Source organism: Microcaecilia unicolor, chromosome 4 (assembly GCF_901765095.1).
Source record: "Microcaecilia unicolor chromosome 4, aMicUni1.1, whole genome shotgun sequence".
NCBI lineage: Eukaryota > Metazoa > Chordata > Amphibia > Gymnophiona > Siphonopidae > Microcaecilia > Microcaecilia unicolor.
Genome location: NC_044034.1, coordinates 120,874,389 through 120,889,835, shown reverse-complemented (window position 1 = coordinate 120,889,835; position 15,447 = coordinate 120,874,389). Strand labels below are relative to the sequence as shown.

Here is a 15,447-nt window from a genome sequence, read left to right as displayed (position 1 = left end):
AACACGTGCACTCCCAGCTTGCGTAGATACGCCGCGACCACCACGAGGCACTTCGTGAACACCCGTGGGGCAGAGGTGAGCTCAAAGGGCAGCACACAATACTGAAAAGTGCCGTGTCCCCAGGCGGAATCTGAGATACCGTCTGTGAGCTGGCAGTATCGGGATGTGAGTATAAGCGTCCTTTAAATCCAGGGAGCATAGCCAATCGTCTTTCTGAATCATGGGGAGAAGGGTGCCCAAGGAAAGCATCCTGAACTTCTCTTTGACCAGGTATTTGTTCAGGCCTTTCAGGTCTAGGATGGGGCGCATCCCCCCTGTTTTCTTTTCCAAAAGGAAGTACCTGGAATAGAATCCCTGCCCTTCCTGCCCAGGTGGCACGGGCTCGAGCGCATTGGCGCTGAGAAGGGCGGAGAGTTCCTCTGCAAGTACCTGCTTGTGATGGGAGCAGAAAGGATTGGGCTCCCGGAGGACAATTTGGTGGAGTGGAGGCCAAATTCAGGGCGTATCCACACCTCACTATTTGGAGAACCCACTGGTTGGAGGTTATTAGAGGCCACCTTTGGTGAAAAACTTTCAACCTCCCCCCGACTGGCAGATCGTCCGGTACGGACACTTTGATGGCGGCTATGTTCCCATGGATCCAGTCAAAAACCCGTCCCCGGTTTTTGCTGTGGAGGCGCAGGGGGCTGCTTAGGCGCACGCTGTTGACGGGAACGAGCGCGCTGGGACTGTCCCTGTGCCTGATGAGGCCTTCGGGCCGGCTGGGTGTACCTACGCTTGTTGTAGGCGTAGGGCGCAGCCTGCCGGGCCCGGGAAAAACGTCCACCTGCAGAGGTGGATGCTGAAGGTGCCCGGTGGGAGAGCTTGCCGAGGGCGGTTTCCCGCTGATGTAGTTGGTCCACTAACTGCTCGACCTTCTCACCGAAAATATTATCCCCCCGGCAAAGGACATCAGCCAGCCGCTGCTGGGTGCGGTTGTCCAGGTCAGAGGCACGCAGCCATGAGAGTCTGCGCATCACTATACCTTGGGCCGCAGCTCGAGATGCCACATCACAGGTGTCATAAATACCCCTGGACAGGAACTTTCTGCACGCCTTCAGCTGCCTGACCACCTCCTGAAAAGGCCTGGACTGCTCCGGGGGGGGGGGGGGGGGGAGCTTGTCGACCAGGTCCGCCAGTTGCTTCACATTATTCCGCATGTGTATGCTCGTGTAGAGCTGGTAGGATTGGATGCGGGTCACGAGCATTGAAGATTGGTAGGCCTTCCTCCCAAACGAGTCCAGAGTGCGAGACTCCCGCCTCGGGGGCGCTGAAGCAGTATCCCTCGAACTCCGTGCCCTCTTGAGAGCAGAGTCCACGACCGCCGAGTCATGAGGCAATTGAGGCCGCATTAACTCTGGGTCTGAGTGGATCCTGTATTGGGACTCCGCTTTCTTGGGGATGGTGGGATTAGATAAAGGTCTCAACCAGTTCCGAAGCAGTGTCTCTTTGAGGACATTGTGCAACGGTACCGTGGAGGACTCTCTAGGTGGTGATGGATAGTCGAGGACCTCGAGCATCTCGGCCCTCGGCTCATCCACAGAGACCACGGGAAAGGGAATGCAGATAGACATATCCCTGACAAAGGAGGCAAAGGAGAGGCTCTCAGGTGGCGAGAGCTTCCTCTCCGGTGAAGGGGTGGGGTCGGAGGGAAGGCCCACAGACTCCTCTGAGGAGAAATATCTGGGGTCCTCCTCCTCCCCCCACGAGGCCTCTTCCTCGGTGTCGGACATGAGCTCCTGTAGCTCAGACCTCAACCGGGCCCGGCTCGACTTCGAGGCACCGAGTCCTCGGTGGCGTCATCGAGCGGTGGACTCCCGCGCCGGCGGGGATGAAGCTCCCTCCATCGACGGGGATTCCACCTGCGTGGCGGTCGAGACCGGCGCCGCAAGCGGCGTCGGCGGCCTCGACACCGGGCTAGAACACGCCGGCGCCTCCATCAACGGCGCCGGGGGCGCAAGCACCCCCGGCGCGGGCACAGTCTGGCGCATCAGCCCTTCCAGGATCCCCGGAAGGATGGCTCAGAGGCACTCATCAAGGCCCGCTGTCGGGAAAAGCGAGGGGGCCGGTGGAGGTGCCAGTGCCAGAATCTGCTCGGGTCCAGGAGGCGGCACCGAAGTGCTCGTGCCCTGACGTAGCGATACCTCTACCACCGAGGGGGAACGCTCCTCCCGGCGCTGTCGCTTCCTCGGCATCGAGTCATCTCTGGAGCCGGAGCTGGTAGCCACATGCGCCGTGGGCGACCGATGACGGTGCTTTTTTAGCTTTCTTCTGGTGCCCGTCATCGGCGCTCGGCGGTACCGAAGAGGAGGAGGTAGATCCCCCTCGGCCTCAAGGGATCGGGTCTGACAGGGCTCGGTCCCAATGGCCCTGGGTAGAGGGAGTGACCGGGGCCGATTGTCCGTGCGGCCGCTCACCCCTGCCCTCTCCGGAAGACCGGCGGGCCACCGGAACCTGTGATCCTGGGGTCGGTGCCGATTTCGTGGACATCGGTACCGGTACCGAAGATCCGGCCGTCGACACCGATGCCGTCGAAGTCGACGTCGAGGGGCCGGCGCAAGTTCCAAAAAGACGGTCCCGTAGAACTTGCCTCGCCACCTGTGTCCATTTCCGTAAACCGAGACACAAGGTGCACGTCTTGGTATCGTGCTCCGGCCCGAGGCACTGGAGGCACCAAGCGTGAGTGTCGGTCTGCGAGATATGCCGGCCGCACCGACCACACTTCTTAAATCCACTCGGGACCTTCGAGGACATCGACGGAAAAATCGCGTCGGCGAAGTCAAAGTCATCGATGGTGGCGGTAAAAAGCACACTCGAAAAAGAAATCGACCGCGCGGCCACAAGGCCGCAACGAGGCGCCCCCCGCTAAAAGTACGAGGGGAGTAAAACAAAGTTTTTTCTTTTTTTTTTTTAAAAAGAAAAACAGAAAAGAAAAAACAAACGAAGAAAAACTCGCGGCTAATGCGCGGTCCGGTTTCCGGGGCTGAAAGAGAGAGAGACGAACACGGCTCTCTCCAGCGCGGAAAAGAAAAGACTGAGTGGGAACGGTCGCGCACGGGCGGGAAGACGGCCGCGCATGCGCGGTGGGCGTGCCCTGCATGCGGGACCGCCCGCGAAGTTTTGTTCCGGTTGGTGGGGGCTGCCGTGGACGTCAACCCAGTCGTGAGAACAAGCAGCCTGCTTGTCCTCGGAGAACACTAGCTACAGGTAAGTATCTTTGCTTTCTCTGAGGACAAGCAGGCCTTCATATTCTCACATACGGGAATGCCTAGCTACCAGGCTCATCAAAAACAAGAAAGCTAAGATAATTGAGTCTCGAAATGTCGAGACTAAAAGTTCAATCAACCTTAAACTACATACATACTAACAGTGTAGGTGCAGCCTGGAACAGGATAAAACAGGGCCTAGGAGGGAGGAGTTGGATTCTAGACACTGAACAAATTCTGCATAACTGACTGCTGAGTTGGGTGTCCTGATCCACACAGTACATATTACTAGCCATAGCTCTGAAAGTTCATTTTTCAATTCTATCAATACTGTTTAGTTGTTTTATTGCATGCCCTCTAGTCCTGCTATTTTTGGAGAGGGTAAAAAAGAAATTCATGTCTACCCATTCCACTCCACTCATTGTTTTACAGACTTCTATGATATCTCCACTCAGCCATCTCTTCCCTAGCCACAATAGCTCTAAATTATAGCTCTAACTAGGGAAACAAAAAGCTACAAAGGGGTGAGAAGAAGGGTTTCTGTGATTAGTGAACCACTGTCTTTGGAGAACACATACCAAACACAGCACATAGAACTCTCTAGCTAACATGGTTTTCAACTACAGACTGTACAGAATTAGGATTTCTTTCTACATGCTGGCAATGGGTCATCTTGACCAATCTTGATGCACCTGACAAAGTTAGTTTTTAGTCAAAATTTAGACCACTTTGTATGCTATAAAAAAATGAGTCTTTCCATCATGGTACACATGCAGTCTAGCAGGGAGGAGCAGTGCAAATTAAATCTTCTTTCAAGAGACTGGTTCAGATTGGGCAGTACTCCTTTCCTTGCAGTGCCACCCTAGCTGAATAATCCTGGAAGCAAAATATTTTGTGGCCCTCTATTTAAGTATCTTGCCTGCTCACAGCGCTTGAAGAACTGCATGTTTATGTACAAAGCTCAATAGCTGGAAAATTAAAGCATGTGGCCTGGCTCCCTCAGCCCGTTTGGGGCCTACACCTGTTCTATGTGTAGGGTTCAAGCCTGGCCAATAAGTTGTAAGGAGTTCACTAGCCATGTCTCTAAAATTCCATCAAGCATCCTTTCTAATATGGTCTCCAGGAGGTCTACTACGTGAAGGTTATTACGTCTCAAGTGATTTTCAAGGTCATTGATCTTCTCTTCCAGCTGGGTGACCTTTTTCTCCACATACCAATGCAAAAGCTCCACCTGTTGTACCGGAGTTTTTAAATTGTTCACCTGTTGCTGAGTATTGATGAAATTTTGCCGCCAGGAGACAGAACACAATTTATCAAATATATTCAGGAGTTTCTTGTCCAGTGTGGCCTCAACAGTTGCCATAACCTCAAAGGTAATTTCAGCTGCCCACGTGGAACTAATAGATAGTGTATCTGGGCTGTGATGTTCCGCCATCTTGAGCTGAGAGGCATATATTCACTCATGGTTGTGATCGTGCCCAATATGCTTTTCTTTGAAACCTGACTGCAACAATTTTTACCCCCGTTTTTAAGGAAAATAGGTAGTTTTTACCAGAAGGATCCAGAAACTGAGTTAATCAACGTCATCTACATCCATGGGGTCATGTGACTCCTCTATTATTTTTATATCATTATATTTGCATTGTTGTTTGTAATATCTTGAAATTGTCCGTATATTGTTTGCTTCTTTGTACCTCACCTTGAACTTTAGTGACAAGGCTGATGATAAATGCTTTAAAAATGTAATTAATTATAAAAGGATCACCATGCACTCGACTAAGCTGCCTGGTGGGAGACTGCAAGGGACAGACCCCACATCATTAAAAAAAAAAAAAAAAAAAATAGTACAAGATGCTCCAAAATCTACAAAGAGTATACTACTAAATGGCAGAACACTTCATGATACAGGAAATATAAATACAACTTGTTCTTAAAACACAATTAATTCTTGCTGCCAATTTTTTTACGGAGGACTCCCTAAGATCTAGGACCAATGCCTCTATTTTGAGAGCATCTCCATGTGCAAATAGTATTCTATGGCTTGATTATGTTACCCTATTGTTCTCCCCTATCCCCCCCCCCCCCCCATTTCTATCAATAATTGTACTTCTACCCCTCGTACCTCCTGTGTGCTGTATGTCAGATATGCCTCTGTGTTTAGACTGTATGCCACCCTGATGGTTTGTTCTGTAGGGTGGGTTAGCAAATCTGAATAACCTTTAACTTGAAATAGCAGCATTTACATGTGCAGATTGTATACATGTGTAAACAGAATTTAGAACGTCACTATTTATATGTGGAGAGTCACACCATGTAAATATTTCAGGGGGTGTAGTGGGAGTTTGATTTGGGCAAAAATGTACATGCTTATTTACCATTTTACAAAGGGAATACACATCTATGGGGAAAATATCCCAATAGAGTTCTGCAGCAGCTCAGAGGCATGCACAGATTTTCAAAAAAGTGCTCCTTTTGGCCAGGGCTTTACACAAAGGATTAAGGAAGTCATTCTTCTTAATTCCCTATTGTTTATTTTCACCTCCAAAAAGAAACCAAATTAAAGCTGTGGCCTCACTTTTTAATTTGCAGCACTTACATGCGTGGGTTTATAAAAATGGGGCAATGCCACTTCATGTGGAAGCTGCTGGGTTCATGCTGTTCATTTAATCCATGTGCTTATTTCTAAAATGTCTGTTCTCACTGTACATGCTGGCAAATACACATGCATTCCTGTAGTTATTTTAGAAAAAGCTCTGTGCTGGTAGAGATTTTTCGAAAACACCACTGGAAATTAACCACATTCGGATTAACAAATCTCGATTCTGACCTCTGCGTTCTATGTAAAATGGCCCTTTTTGTTTTCTGTGTGCCAAACTGGGCTTCTAAAGTGTCACAGATGTGCTATTATTAAGCAGTGATACATTTGCCTACCTGACAGTCTGCATCAGAACAGACACTGCCAACAGCTGATAACTCTGTTCCATTCCTCGAACCACAAAAGCGGCAAGCCTCAGAGCTACTGGTTGTAGGTTTAGCTGCATTTATTAAACAAAGAAAAATAATCAATCAGAACCTTTATGAAAACATACGTAGATCTACTAACACAGTATTCTCAAATACTAACAAATGAACAGTATTTTTTGCATATGAACTGTTGGAAACTATATTAAAAGTAGTATCAAATGCTAAGATGTTAAATTACTGCCTGTACATGTTTCTAAGAAATCACATGATCCACCTGACTAGATGCTCTGTAGAGGACAATTCTGTAATGAGGCATCTTCTTAGAGCTTATTCTATAAAGGAAAGTTAGTGCCTCCTTCTCATTATAGGATATCAGCACAAATACATGTGCATAAGTTAGGCATGAATACTTACAGCAGCCATATAGTTGCTGCGAATGCTCACACCTTGGGGCATTTTACTAAGGTGCGGTCAGAAACCATTCAGTGTGACATATATGCAATAAGAATACTTTTCACATCAATGTAAAGACTGAAATAACCCATCTGTCTACCCATTAAGGTAGTTAGGGTTGTAACTGACACACCTCGTAGCCGCCCCCCCCCCCACCCATCTCATAACATGCCTTCCTAGGAAGTGCAAAACATTTTACCGATGTTGGGGTTCAAGTGCTCAATGCTTGGTTTCCACTCTCTATTTAGGGATTCTGCCCCAGATTCTATAAAGGCTGGCAGAATTTGAGCACAGATCCCAGACATGTGAGCAAACTAATTAATGAGCTGCTAACAGTTAATGACATTAATTGGCACTAATTAGGACTTACATGTGGATGTGCCTATGCACTATTCTATAGCTACATGCCTAAATTGTCTCACGCAATACTTAAAAGGGGGCGTAGCCAGGGGAGAAGCATAGGCAGGTCAGGGATGTTCCCAAAATTTAGGCACAGTGTAATAAAATAGGGTCATTTATGTGCCCACCAACATTTATACCAGGTTTCAGTCCTAAGTTTCCGTGCCCAAAGTTGGGTGCAGTAATCCATGCTAAGCGCTATTCTATAAAGGTTGATTAAAGCGAAACTACCTTTATAGAACTGATGCTTGCTGCAGATCTTCCTGGCACGTAACTTTGGGCGCCATTGATAGAATTTACCCGTGTGTACATCCTGTTTTTTTTTTTTTTTTAATTTTTTTTAACTTCTATCATGATTTTGTCTTCTACTCCCTCCAGGAGGGCACTCCAGGCCTCCAACACCCTAACCATTAAAAAATATCTGAGTCCTTATAGCTTCATATCAAGTTGTCTAGTTCTAAATCTTACTTTCATTTAGGAGGTTTCATTTGTACATTAATATTTTCATATATCATACATTATCATCATCTTTCTCTACAATAGGTGTGTGCAAAACTTTAGGCACTGCTGGTCAAAATGTATATTTCAATGACTTCCTAAGTGAACATATGCTGACATTCTGCACATTTTAATGTATACTTTAACTCGTAAATGTATTACTCTAGCAACACATGTAAAATTGTGATGCCAATAAAATTGTCTGAATCTATCATACTACTTGCATTAAAAAAACAGTGAATGCAGCAAATGCAAAAGTTTTGACGCTCTGTAAAACTCCTCTGGCAAAACTAACAGCTTCCAAACGTTTCCTGTAGCAAGCTAAAGGGGATAATGTGCCTTAAGGGAACAACAGAACCCAAAGCAGGAGTAGAGGATGACACAATGACCAAATCCACCAGGGAGATGTTGTTCAAAGCAGATTTATTAAAGCACCAAAACAGGGGACCAACACGGGCTGTATTTTGGCGGACACAGCCGCCTGCCTCAGGGGACCCTATGCACAACTTAGGACACTGAAACCACTAAGAGAAATGTCTGGTGCAGAAGACAAAGCTTAATGCTGACTTGTGAATTGTCCATGGTGTGTTACCATCCACACTGTAGTGCTGTGAAGGCTGCTGCTTTTATTGGCTTTGTCTTCTGCACCAGGCATTGCTCTTAGTGGTCTCAATGTCCTAACTTGTGCATAGTGACCCCTAAGGGAGGTGTCTGCATCTGCATTAATGCTGCAACATAATAATGAGATGCAAAGCATAGAAGCTTGTCATGAAAATTTCATGATACAACATGCACTGAACTGCAAGCCACACTGCTTCTCCTTGGGAGAATTGGGCTGCTAATGTGCATCCTGACACTCCTGGTGAACACGCTAAAGGGTCCAATATATATGGAAATAGCATGTGTGCAGACCCCCTCCTCCCTCAGCCAAGGTAATCTCTCTTAAAAACCTCCTTCTGAACAGATTTCTGCCCCCTACTCTAGCCCCCCCCCCCCCCGAAGACCTCTTCAAGACCTACATGCAGCCTTGTTTGACTCAAGGTTCAACCCTAGTGGCAGTCTAGCAATACAACTTCTAGGAATCAAGCTGACAAATAAGGCTTTCACATTTTAACTGATGCTGCATGTTTGTTTAACCGTTCGTCTGCTAGCGGTAGTACCAGAAGACTGTTAACTAGGGGTGAGCCAGCACCATTTTGAACCCAAAACCCAACAGGGCAGAAGCAACTTGGAATTGCTACTGCCCCAGTCACTATTCCCCAAGAATCTACTCATAGGCCATTGGGGGTGTGGTGAGTCTTTGAGGGAGGGGAGGCCTTGGGGGATCTCCACATATAATTTTCAAACACACTGGCTCCTTTAAGATGTCCCAGGAAGCATTGAGCCATGCGTTGGGGAGAATATCACAGTTTGCGAGGTTGATTGCAAGTTGTGTTATTCATTTGCTGCAGGAGTTCTTACCTTGCAGTACTAAGTTACTGCAGGTTAGTGACTCCCACAGTAAATTAAGCTATGATAAAATGCGATATTTCACTGCAGCTTAGTAATGTTTCCCATAAATGTGTCTAGGCTTGCTTTTGAATTTGTTTTGCCACAGTTCCTTTAAAAGCCAGTATGATACCCATGTAAAAATGATGACCACTGGGCTCCACATAAAGAAGAGAAAAGAGGTGGCCCTGTGTAACAATACTAGCATGGGAAGTTTTGCTCTACACGAAGGGCATTACAGTTATAGTACAAAAGTGACACCTAGCATCTAGGATCCACCTTGTGTCTATATATTGGATGAGTGGCTATAAACTGAACAAATACAATCGAGATTTGCGTCTACCATGCGCTCTCCTACTCTTAAAATTAGGGCTGCACTTTGATTAAAAATTGTAATCACATGATTAATCACATAAAACATCCCCCTCATTTCCTCCTGAACAGTGCAATATTATAGACAGCAGATGTAAATTCTCAAAATGGACATATTCAATTGCTAAACTGAAAATAAAATCACTGATCTTATCTTTGTCTGGTGATTGTATTTTTTTAATCACCTTGCTCTCTGTCTCTGGATTAGCTTCTCTCTTTCTGTGTTCTGAGCTCTGTTTCCAGGGTCTCCTGTCCATTCATCATTTATTGTCTCTCCTACTTTTTTCATCACTCTCTGCCCTATATCCACCTTTCACTTTTCTGCCTCCTTCTCAAATCTATTTAGTTTCCAGCTCTTCCCTTTCCCTCCATCCATTGGCAGCACTTCCTTCCTTCTCTCTTCCCTCCCCCTCCAAGCATGGGCAGCATCTCCTCCCATCTCTCTTCCCTTCTGTTCCCCTCCATCCATGTGCATTTTCCATCTTTCTTCCCTTCTCCTACCCCTCTGTTCATGTCTACAATCTTGTTCGTTCGTTCTTTCTTCCATTCCCCATTGCCAACATCTTTCCCCCACCATCTAGCATCACCCCATCTTTCCTGTTACATACCACCACCATCCAAGCATTACCCTGTCTCTCTGTCCTGTCCCACAACCATCCAGCATTGCTCTCTCTCCCCACTCTCCCTACCACCACCAAAAAACCAAAACCATCATGCCTCATTGCCGCCATATAACCTGTGCATTGCTCCCTCTCCCCACCCTCCATATTATTCATTGTCTCATCTCTTCATCCTTATATTCTGCATCGCTCTGCCTTTTCCCACCCCCATATCCTGCATTACCCCATCTCCCCCCCATGGTCTGCACTGCTCCATCTCTTCCCACCCTGCATTGCCTCATCTTTTCCCCTCACCATAGTATGCACTGCTTTGTCTCTCCCCACCTTCCATATCTTGCATTGCCCTACCTCTTCCTACCCCCTCCCCCACTATCTTTTGCATTGCCCTATTTATTCCTTTCCTCTCCTCTTTCTCCTGCTGGCTCTCTCATTTTATGTGGTCTTCCACTCCTGCGCATGGCCTGCTGCTTCTGTCAGTCTTCACGGCGACTATGTCATCAGCAGCAGGCAGAAGATAAGCACGTCACTTCCTGTTTCTGGGTCTGGCAGAGCAAGCAGTAGCACACACAGGGGAATGTCCTTGCACCTGCTTTCTGCTGACGACACAACTGCTGTGAAGACCAACAGAAGCAGTGAGCCTGGCGCAGCAACAGGATACCACAAAGTGAGTGAACCAGCAGGAAGGGGAAATGAAAGGGAGACAAATGGGGCAAAGCAGGATATGGTGGAGGGGGAGACAGGGTAATGCTAGATGGTTGCTGGTAGGGGAGAGAGACAGAGATGATGCCGTTATTTGCGTTTAAATTTTTAATGCACATTACAAATTTAATGTAACTGCATTATTAATGTGTTAAATGTACAGCCCCACATTAAATATGGTATAAAACACAAACTACAACTCCCTTTTAAACCAAGATAGAACAAGTGATTATGTCATGTTACCTGTGTGTTCTCTAAACTCTACCATTGCTTTCATGGTTTTGGAGTCTGCAAGTGCCATGAGCCAGAAGAGTTTCGTTCTCCCACAGCCTTCATGGAGATCAACCTTGATCGCTTCTTCCTCTTCTTTAAATACCTATCAATGTTAGTACATTTGAGACATAAAAAACCCTTCCTAAACAAAAATAGGAAATGAAAAGTGATCATATAACAGACATGAAAGAGCCAGGTGATCTAGTAAGTAAAACGAGTGAAATTTGTGTTAGGAGTTACTCTGTACTAGCCTGCATGCTACTGGATTAACTCAATTTATATGCATGTGTCTCATTTTACTTAATAATGATAAAACAGCTACATTGCTGATTTGCCTCTCCTCTCTTTTAAGATTGAAAATGGAGTACAGGTGGAAGGAATATATTGTCAGAAGAATTATATAATTTTCAAATTATGAATAAGTGCTACTGGAGACTAGAATGAATGGGCTTGCACTCTGATTTTGCAATAATCTAATGATAGGACATTTTGTGGATTCTTATAACCAGTTCCACCCTGAACATTCTAGGTTTTGTTCAGGCTTTAGTACTGAAACAATCTTGGCAATATTTCATAGTCAGGTGCGAAGTATTTTGAATATTGGTCATGTGGTTTTGACTGTGTCACTAGGTTTAGCATCAGCTTTTGACTTGGCGGACCATTAGTTTTCATTGTCCTGTTTGAGATCTGTGGGACTGGGAGGTACTATGTTGGCTTAGTTTATGATTTTTCTTACTAATAGGACTTTTGCAGTTCTTTCTGGCTCAAATTGGTCAAAGACACAAGGATTGAACTGTCGGTGTCCTGTAAGAGTTGGCCTTATCACCCATTTTGTTTAATCTTTTTCTCTGCCTTTTACTGACTGATCCAAGAGTTTGTGATAAGTGTTTATGTGTATGCTGATGAAATTTTACTTGTGACTAAAGTCTGTTTACAGACCTAATGTAGGACCGTTTGGCGCCTGTTGCTAACAGGCTTCAAGAACATTGTTTGGTTTTGAATATATCTCAAACAGTGGCCTGTGGGTTCACAGGACATTTGTGCCATCCTTCTATTGTTCCCATGCTTTTGGGCATACAGGTTGATAGTCTTAAATATCTGGCAGTTGTATTTGACACCTACCTTTCTTTTACAAATCAGATTTCTGCAATAGTGAAGGAAGGTTTCTTTATTCTGCAGCAACTTTGATCAGAATTTTTTTTTTTTTTAATGAAGTTGCTTTTTACATTTTGTTTTATTCTTCACGGTTGTCCCATATGGACTACGGAAATACGGTATGTGCAGGTATTACTGGGACTAATTTGAAAGTATTACAAACTCTACAGAACATAGCCATCACGGTGTTGGGGAGGGCTTGTAAAACTGAACATGTTACACTTTTGTTTGTTCACTTTCACTGGCTCCCTACGCATTATAGATGTAATTTAAGTTACTGGTTGTGGCACGTAGAGCCTATTGTGAGAGAATGCCTCTGTATCTAGCTGCCTTGATGTCATCTTATATAGTTGAGTTCTCCTGTATATATGTGACGCAGGATGTAACCTGCTGGGCAGAGACTTAATAGCACAATTAGGTCTAGGAATGCAAGTCATAGACGGGCACATAAATATTAAAATGAACCATCTTACTGCAGAGGATGAAAAGGGAATTGATCCTGGGGTATGGGTCAGAGAAGGGAACCGGAGGGGTGGGGGGGGGTGGGGGAGGGTTAAAAATTCTTCCAGTAAAAATTAAACTGAAGCAGGAGAGTGAAGTGATATGCCAAAAGCAATCCCTATTTCCTTTGAAGAAAGAAAGGGTCTGCAACCAGTGATAAAACAATTAATAAAGGATAAGTTAATTGAACCATGCATGTCACCATTTAACACTCCGGTTCTCAAACCGGATGGAACATATAGGTTTAGTGCAGGATCTAAGAGAATTGAACAAAATAGTACAAGTCAGACACCCTGTAGTCCCTAATCCTTATACCCTACTAAGCAAAATACCACACGATCACAAATGGTTTAACGTAATAGATTTGAAAGATGCGTTTTGGTCCTGCCCCCTAGCGGAAGATTCTAGAGATTTATTCACCTTCGAATGGGAAAAGCTCCATACTAGACGGAAGCAACAGTTCTGGTGGACTGTTCTGCCGCAAGGGTTCACAGAATCCCCAAATTTATTCGGGCAGGTTTTAGAGCAGGTTCTGGAAAAGTTCCAGGTGCAACCTGAATCCGCCCTTCTCCAGTTTGTAGATGACCTATTGATTATGGGGAAAAAAGAAACATATGGTGAAAGAAGTCACTAATAATTTGCTAAATTTTCTGGGACAGCAGGGTCTGCGAGTGACTAAAACAAAATTACAGTACGTGGAAAAAGAGGTGAAATATTTGGGACATTTAATCAGTGAAGGACGGAGGCGAATAAATCCAAAAAGAATACAAGGAATTGTAGAAACACAGCTCCCAAAGACCAAGAAAGAGTTAAAAAAATTCCTAGGTCTGATAGGATACTGTAGGCCCAGAAGACAAAGGGACTGTATGCAAAACTAGTGGATAGTCCCACTGATAGATTAAGATGGGAAAAGGAGGAGGAAGAATGGATAAGATGCTTAAAGGATTTAATCCATGCCCCTGTGTTAGCCCTGCCATCCTTGGAAAAACCTTTTCATTTGTTTGTGTCTATAGATGATGGGGTGGTTTGGGGGTTCTTACACAGACAAGGGGAAGGAAGAAACACCTAGTAGCATATCTCTTAAAAATGCTGGACCCTGTTTCCAGCGGGTGGCCCAGCTGTGTCCAAGCAGTGGCGGCCACCACAATTTTGGTAGAAGAAAGCCAGAAGCTCACCTTTGGGGGAGCCCTGATAGTGGGTACACCTCACTCTGTAAGAACCATACTTACTCAGAGAGCCCACAGATGGCTAACTGATTCTAGATTGTTAAAGTATGAAGCCATATTAATGGAAAAGGATGATTTAGTCCTGACTACAGAAAACTGTGTTAATCCGGCTTCCTTCCTATCAAAAGGGGAGAGTGGGGATCAATACATACCACATGACTGTTTAGACATCATTGAATATCAGACAAATATCAGGCCAGATTTAAGGGATAGGCCCTTGCACACAGTGAGACGATTATTTGTGGATGGATCCTCTCGGGTCTTGGAGGGAAAAAGCCATAGTGGATATGCGGTAATAGATGGAAACACCCAGGAAGTATTGGAAGCAGAAAGACTGCCCAATACATGGTCAGCTCAGACCTGCGAGCTGTATGCTTTGAGTCAGGCATTATTGATCCTGAAAGAACAGGATGGAACCATCTATACTGATTCCCAATATGCCTTTGGGGTGGTACATACTTTGGGGAAAATATGGAAAGAAAGGGGATTAATCACAAGTAGAGGGAAAGAACTGGTACATGAGAAATTAGTGACACGGGTGCTAAAGAATCTGCTGCTGCCAAGGGAGATTGCAGTGGTGCATGTCCTGGGGCATCAGAAATTATCTACCCCAGAAGCTAGGGGAAAACAGGTTGGCCGATGAAGCAGCCCTACAAGAACAGCCCACAAAAATATGTGTCCTGATCCTTACGATCCCAGAAATAAAACAGTTACCCTGTTTCACTAGGGAAGAGAAAGATAAACCCATCCAGCTAGGAGCTGTACAGACGGAAGAAGGAAAATTGCTTTTGCCTGATGGCAGGCAAATGTTAAACAAAGCTGTACTGAGAGAGGTGATTGCCATACTGCATCAGGGGAGTCATTGGGGGACTCAGGCCCTGTTTGATGCAGTACTAAGAAGATATGAAGGCTTGGGGATATATACTGTAGCTAAACAAATTTGTGAAAGATGTGTAATATGTCAGAAAAGAAATAAAAAATGCTTAGAAAAGCTATCCCTGGGGGAAGGGAACCAGGGCTTAGACCTTTTCAAAGTATACAAGTGGATTTTACAGAACTACCCCCGGTGCAGAGATTAAAATATTTACTGGTAATTGTGGATCATCTGACAGGCTGGGTAGAGGCAATTCCAATGGCCTCAGCCACGGCACGAGGGGTGTCAAAGATAATCTTGGAACAAATAATTTCCAGATGTGGGTTGGTGGAAAATATAGATTCAATCCAAGAGAGCCATTTTACCTCCAAAGTTTTGCAGGGAGTGATGGAGGGTCTGGGAATTACCTGGCACTTCCACACTCCGTGGCACCCACCCTCATTTGGGAAGGTGGAAAGAATGAATCAAACATTGAAAAGCAGATTTCCAAAATAATGCTAGAAACCAAATTACCCTGGACAAAGTGCTTATCAATTGCACTACTAAGAGTCAGGACTGCATCCCGAAGGGACTTGGGAATTTCCCCCTATGAAATGTTGTTTGGGTTACCTTATATGGGGGGAAAAGGGGGGGGGGGTACCCACATTTGAAACCAAAGGTATGTATTTAAAGAATTATAT

The 15,447-nt window shown here is 45.4% G+C and overlaps 1 protein-coding gene across 1 annotated transcript in view; it reads right to left on the bottom strand.

Annotated features, from left to right (window-relative positions):
* MYCBP2 (MYC binding protein 2) overlaps window positions 1-15,447 on the bottom strand; it is a 937,772-nt gene that overhangs the window by 73,349 nt on the left and 848,976 nt on the right. Inside the window, 2 exon segments of the mRNA XM_030200587.1 lie at window positions 6,177-6,280; window positions 10,982-11,114. Of these exon segments, the coding sequence (XP_030056447.1) occupies window positions 6,177-6,280; window positions 10,982-11,114 (237 nt within the window).